Raw genomic sequence first — 6,872 nt, 5'->3', positions numbered from 1 at the left:
AGGACAAAGCGCCCGATTCAGACGTACTGGTCATTGCTTGGTCAGAGACAAATTCCGTGTTAAAAACAACTGGAAACTCGGGAAAAAAACGAGCGCCGACTGGGAAAAATAGATTTGAACGGTCATCAAACTCGGAATTCCAACTCGGGCCACTTACTGGAGCTTCGACTTTACAACCTGAAGATCATGATTTGACCTCGTTTTTTCCCGAGTTCCCAGTTGTTTTCAACGCGACTAGAGTCCCCAAGGCTGTCATTGTCAACAACCATCATAAACACACTGCTGACGAGACGCCATTCTACTTTGCTGTCTCCTCCATAGACATTAAAACTCTCATGATACAGTTTCTTCTCCTCCACCTGACTTATTCGAGCGAGAGATTTCAGCCTTTACTTTTTCTCTTGTGGGTGGAGTCGGTCACCTGAACAACAAGGTAGGACATATTTCTTGGCTGAGCGAACTGAGATCTCCACAAAAATGTTTACATTTTCGGATTCATAGTTCACCAAACGGAATCACCTCAACTGCCAGTAAGTTTTTGTTTTTCGATTGATATAGCATTTACCCTACTTGTGTCCCCCTTTATGGTAGTTTGGTTACTTACAGTTGAAACTGTTCACAGTTCAGAGCGTAAATGGCTGTGGTCTCCGAGAATCATACGTTTTTGAGACTTATGAAATGTTTTTACTTTCATGCCTAATCTGAATCACAGGCTACAGCCATTCTATTTCACTGCATTTTCTTTTTACACAATCTGTGGTTTGCCACAGTGGCTCTGTGTTCAAAGGTCGGGGTTGTATGGCGCGTTTATGACATTTGGTGACACATTGGGTGTTTTTCCGTGCAGTTATGAGCCAGCCGCACAGAGGGCAAAGGGGGAGAAACGGTGGTCTCCATGAGCATCGGGAACACAGGCCACGACGGGAGCAGCAGCACAATGCTAGACAACCATCAAGCGACAGGTGTGTTCACACGCAGTCACTAGGCATCTATGGTGACAGACTGCATGATGTAGCCTGTCTGCCACCCCTAAGAGCTGGTTGTAGGAGAGAGAAGCACTTCAACCCTCTCTCTCCCCCCTCAGGTCCTCTTCTCAGCCTCCATATTACAGGGACTCCACACCCCCTCTTAAACATGTGCGACACCAAGAAGCCCCAGGAGAGGATCATAATGGGTCCAAATGCACCAATATCTGCTCTAGGAGAGGTATGTAATGTTAGTGTCTTAGATTAGGACAGAGAGTAGAGAGAGAAACAATTGGGTGGAGAAAGTGAGTCACAATAGACAGACTGTCATACCTGTGACGGGGAAGTAATTGCCTGTGTGGTTAGCTGAACACTGCATCACACAAACAGTCAGTCATAGTGTCAGGATTTAGTTTCCCTCTCTTCACCTAAACTACGCCTCCACCCGCCCAGCGATACTACTACCCCATGACATAGTTCTCCCTCTCCTAATACTGGTCAGACCGGTTCTCACCTAGGCTAGTAAAACTGCACTTTACTCGCTTTGCTGTTTTAACACGCACACACCACCTGTTGCTTTGATTTGAGCAGAGAAATGTGATCAGCTGATTATGGGAGAAAGGTGATAAATATAAAGGAAGTCACACTAATTATGCTCCCAAACATTTAATGAAGATAGCCCAATTGGTAAAAGACCAAGTCCATATTATGGCAAGAACAGCTCAAATAAGCAAAGAGAACTGACAGTCCACCATTACTTTAAGACATGAAGGTCCGTCAATCTGGAAAAGTGCAGTCGCAAAAACCATCAAGCACTATGGCTCTGAGGACCACCACAGGGAAAGGAAGACCCAGAGTTCTCTGCTGCAGAGGATACGTTCATTAGTTACCAGCCTCAGAAATTGCAGCCCAAATAAATGCTTCGGAGTTCAAGTAACAGTCATCTCAGCATCAACTGTTCAGAGGAGACTGCGTGAATCAGGCCTTCATGGTCGAATTGCTGCAAAGAAACAACTACTAAAGGACACCAATAAGAAGAAGAGATTTGCTTGGGACAAGAAACACGAGCAATGGACATTAGACCGGTGGAAATCTGTCCTTTGGTCTGAGTCCAAATTTGAGATTTTTGGTTCCAACCGCCGTGTCTTTGTGAGACGCAGAGTAGGTGAATGGATGATCTTTGCATGTGTCATTCCCACTGAAGCATAGAGGTGGTGTGATGGTTCTTTGCCGGTGACACTGTCAGTTTTTATTTAGAATTTAAGGCACACTTAACCAGCATGGCTACCACAGCATTCTGCAGCGATACGCCATCCCATTTGGTTTGCGCTTAGTGGGACTATCAATTGTTTTTCAACAGGACAATGACCCAAAACACACCTCCAGTCTATGTAAGGGCTATTTGACCAAGAAGGAGAGTGATGGAATGCTGCATCAGATAACCTGGACTCCACAATCATCTGACCTCAACCCAATTGAGATGGTTTGGGATGAGTTTGACCGCAGAGTGAAGGAAACAAGTGTTCAGCATATGTAAGAACTCCTTCAAGACTGTTGGAAAAGCATTCCAGGTGAAGCTGGTTGAGAGAATGCCAAGCGTGTGCAAAGCTATCAAGGCAAAGGGTGGCTACTAATCTCAAATCACTTTTTGGTTACATGATTCCATATGTGTTACTTCATAGTTTGTCTTCACTATTATTCTACAATGTAGAAAATAGTAAAAAGAAAAGAAAAACCCTTGAATGAGTAGGTGTCAACTTTTGACTGGTACTGTACATGTGACTAAATAAAAAATCTAATCTATAGGTATCGTGTTGATCTGTTCAGTCCTGACCAATGCCCTGGTCCTGATCTGTGTGGTGGCAGCTCAGATGGTGATGTCAGGCATGTCTGCTATGGGTGGCCTAGCGGGAGGCAGCTTCAACCTTAACACTAACATCCCCTTCGAGGGCCAAGAGCTGCAACAGGTACAAGACAGAAACAAGTGTTGTGTCCCAAATAGTACCCTATATGGTCCACTACTTTTTGATGTTTATGGTCAAAAGTAGTGCACTATATAGGGTACCATTTGGCATGTAGTCATGGATTTCAAAGATCCTTTGTCATAACACGGTACATTCTATCATAGCGTCTCCACAAGACAGTTGTCTACATTCCCTGTTATGAAGACCCCACCCTAACACCGTACTTGATTGCAGGTGAGAGACCTGGACATGCAGTACAGCCAGATGAGAGCTCCGGGAATCTACGGGGGCGTGGTATTTGCTCTTGTCTTCGGTGTTGTCTCCCTCTTGTTCGTGGTCTCCGGGAACAAGCCCGCTCACCTGCTGGGCCAGAAGCTGCTGATGGGAGCATTGGTGTTCCAGGGTTTGGGGGCAGTACTCTACGTGGTGGCGGTGGGGCTGTACCTCCACTTTGTCATCCAGGTAAACAGTACAGACGTGTGTAAGAGAAGGGAGAGGCTGTACGCACGTTCAGGTTTAACCTGGATGAACTGTGATGTGGGAGGGGCAGACGCGGCCGTGGCTTTGTTCGGGCTGATCACTGCGATACTCTACACTGCCGGTACGGTGCTCACGTTCTACACGGTGCGCTGGGTCAGGGGCTACCTGAAGGATCGCAGGCTACACGAGGAGAGAGATAGACGCCCCCCTACTGCCAGCTCCAACCCACATAGGGCACCACTACGGTCTGATACCGCTCTGTGACGGAGACGCAGGTTGAGCCTCAAAATGGCACCCTATTCTCTATAGAGTGCACTACTTTTGATCAGGGCCCATAGGGCTCTGGTCACAATAAACGCCACAGATGAACCCCGGAAGGGACCAAAGTGCTTTTTCACTCGATCCCTTTTCATTAAAACGTTCTGTCCATTTTTGGCAGTAATGGGACTTGCAACTACCCACTGGGCAAAGATGTCAGTTCAACATCTAGTTTTGATTTACTTTTGAGATGTCAACAGTTAAATCAACAAAAATGTGAACCATTTAGGTTTAAAGTTGGGTGGAAAAAAGACAAATCGCCCTAACTTTTTGCAAATCCAAATCCAAGTTTGATGTTGATTCCAATATCATCACGTTGAAATGACATGGAAAAAAATGTTGATTCACCCAGTTTTTGCCCAGTGGGTAAGGCGTTTGCTCTGTAAACTTCTGTAAAGCATGGATTTGATATGAATTCCTTTTTAACTGCAACATGAATGACCCACTGATCTCACAGACTGGTCTTGTTATTCATCAATAAAACTTTTGTGTGTGTGTATATAGAGGTTGCATGTAAATAAACCTTTACATTTATCTGCCACTCAAGCTTGATTATTTTGTATTTTCTAGTAAAACTCAAACCTTTGGCTTACAATACAATACATGCCATGATGCCACCATGTCAGACTGGCTAACATTTCAGAGGTATGATACAGTACATCAGTTATCCTGCTAGGGGCAGAAGTGCTCCATATAACCACTCCACCCCCTCCCCAGTCCTGTCCCGGTTACTGGGCCACTTTGAAGGTCGAGACTGACTGAACAACAAATCACCTGGCATAATAAATAACTACTCATTATTATTTGTAGATCAGTCAATTTACCCATGATACATTACGGTTTTGATGCTCTCGAACACGGCCACCATCTCTCCGGCAGTGTCCCCAGGCAGCATGCCAGCTATGACATTACAATGGATCTTCTCTGCACTGATGTCACAATGAGTCACTCAGAATTTTTTGTGCATTCAAAACAACTGGGAACTCAGAAAATACAAGGTCAAGATGTCAGTGGAGGTAAAGGCTCCACCCCCCCCCCGAAGTCTGAGATTTCTGAGTCCCAGTTGTTTTGAACGCTGCAATTCTGCTGTGAAGTAACAATCTGTCTTTATGACATCATACACAACATTCTGCAATGTTAGGTAATGGTGACTGGAACAATATCACAATTGCACCTGCAGCCTTGACCTCTGACCTCAATGGAATATGATATTGAGTGGAGTTAGTTGCATCACAGACATTCCAAGCAGTGTGGAAGTAATAATAAATCATACATTTTAGTTTAAGCTCTTTTAAGACACCCAGAGTCACTTTACAGTGATTGCACTGCAGTCTTCTTTTCACACACACCATCACTGCTGCCCCTTCCTATGGTTCGTACGAGGCTATCCCCTTCCCACCTCTCCCAAAACAAGCCAACAACCTTATGATTATTTGAAAATGTAGATTTATTATAGAAAAAGTAGCTTTCCTGTGTGATTAACTTAGATACAACAATGCCTTTGTTGAAGTGAGTTCATTAGATCACATAGGCCCCACACATTCATTGAGCTGCGAAATACCAGTATTCCCACCCCTTTCCAGTGTTCTCCCCAGTCCTTATACTTCTACCTATGCCCCCCCGTCAATCTCTCCCTCCCTCCTTTCCTCAGACATCTGTCTGTGTCAACAATCTTCTGAAATAAAAAAAGTATTTTCTCTTAGAGAAGATTAGTACACGTCAATTATTAGGTCACACTTAAGAGTATGCAACTCCTAGGATTTAGTTTGTCTCTCAGCATCAGTCTACTTTAGAGGCCTACAGGCAACCATACACAGTCTGTGTCCTAAATAGCAACCAATTCCCTATATAGTGAACTACTTTTGACCAGGGCTCTGCAATAGGGAACAGGGTGCCATTAGGGAGGGAGCCACAGTCAGGCTGCCTTGCTGGCTGGCAGAAAGAAAACAGCTCTCTAGCAATAATAGTCCAGTCAGTCTAGCAGAATGTATCATTCAGATTTATAATAGTCCAGTCAGTCTAGCAGAATGTATCATTCAGATTTATAATTAAGTCCAGTCAGTCTAGCAGAATGTATCATTCAGATTTATAATAGTCCATCAGTCTAGCAGAATGTATCATTCAGATTTATAATAGTTCAGTCAGTCTAGCAGAATGTATCATTCAGATTTATAATAGTCCAGTCAGTCTAGCAGAATGTATCATTCAGATTTATAATAGTCCAGTCAGTCTAGCAGAATGTATCATTCAGATTTATAATAGTCCAGTCAGTCTAGCAGAATGTATCATTCAGATTTATAATAGTCCAGTCAGTCTAGCAGAATGTATCATTCAGATTTATAATAGTCCAGTCAGTCTAGCAGAATGTATCATTCAGATTATAATAGTTCAGTCAGTCTAGCAGAATGTATCATTCAGATTTATAATAGTTCAGTCAGTCTAGCAGAATGTATCATCAGATTTTAAATAGTCCAGTCAGTCTAGCAGAATGTATCATTCAGATTTATAATAGTTCCAGTCAGTCTAGCAGAATGTATCATTCATTTATAATAGTTCAGTCAGTCTAGCAGAATGTATCATTCAGATTTATAAATAGTCCAGTCAGTCTAGCAGAATGTATCATTCAGATTTATAATAGTCCAGTCAGTCTAGCAGAATGTATCATTCAGATTTATAATAGTTCAGTCAGTCAGCAGAATGTATCATTCAGATTTATAATAGTTCAGTCAGTCTAGCAGAATGTATCATTCAGATTTATAATAGTCAGTCAGTTCTAGCAGAATGTATCATTCAGATTTATAATAGTCAGTCAGTCTAGCAGAATGTATCATTCAGATTTATAATAGTTCAGTCAGTCTAGCAGAATGTATCATTCAGATTTATAATAGTTCAGTCAGTCTAGCAGAATGTATCATTCAGATTTATAATAGTTCAGTCAGTCTAGCAGAATGTATCATTCAGATTTATAATAGTTCAGTCAGTCTAGCAGAATGTATCATTCAGATTTATTCAGTCATCTAGCAGATGTATCATCAGATTATAATAGTCCAGTCAGTCTAGCAGAATGGATCATTCAGATTTATAATAGTCCAGTCAGTCTAGCAGAATGTATCATTCAGATTTATAATAGTTCAGTCAGTCTAGC

At 42.7% G+C, this 6,872-nt stretch overlaps 1 protein-coding gene across 2 annotated transcripts; it reads left to right on the top strand.

Annotated features, from left to right (window-relative positions):
• Nucleotides 1-343: 343 nt before the first annotated feature.
• Nucleotides 344-4,268, top strand: si:ch211-191a24.4 (MARVEL domain-containing protein 3). Of its 2 annotated transcripts, none has more exons than XM_024004238.2 (5): nt 344-433; nt 848-962; nt 1,085-1,206; nt 2,772-2,932; nt 3,164-4,268. In XM_024004238.2, exons 2-5 carry the CDS (start codon nt 850-852, stop codon nt 3,671-3,673), a joined length of 906 nt encoding a protein of 301 aa, XP_023860006.1. In that variant the 5' UTR covers nt 344-433; nt 848-849; the 3' UTR covers nt 3,674-4,268. The 2 variants fall into 2 exon arrangements, with proteins under 2 accessions (XP_023860006.1, XP_023860007.1); XM_024004239.2 differs by lacking the exon at nt 344-433 and adding an exon at nt 446-530.
• The last annotated feature ends 2,604 nt before the right edge of the window (nt 4,269-6,872 follow it).

The sequence above is a fragment of the Salvelinus sp. IW2-2015 genome, linkage group LG16 (genome assembly GCF_002910315.2).
Source record: "Salvelinus sp. IW2-2015 linkage group LG16, ASM291031v2, whole genome shotgun sequence".
In the NCBI taxonomy this organism is placed as follows: Eukaryota; Metazoa; Chordata; class Actinopteri; order Salmoniformes; family Salmonidae; genus Salvelinus; species Salvelinus sp. IW2-2015.
This window is presented reverse-complemented; position numbering and strand designations above follow the sequence as displayed.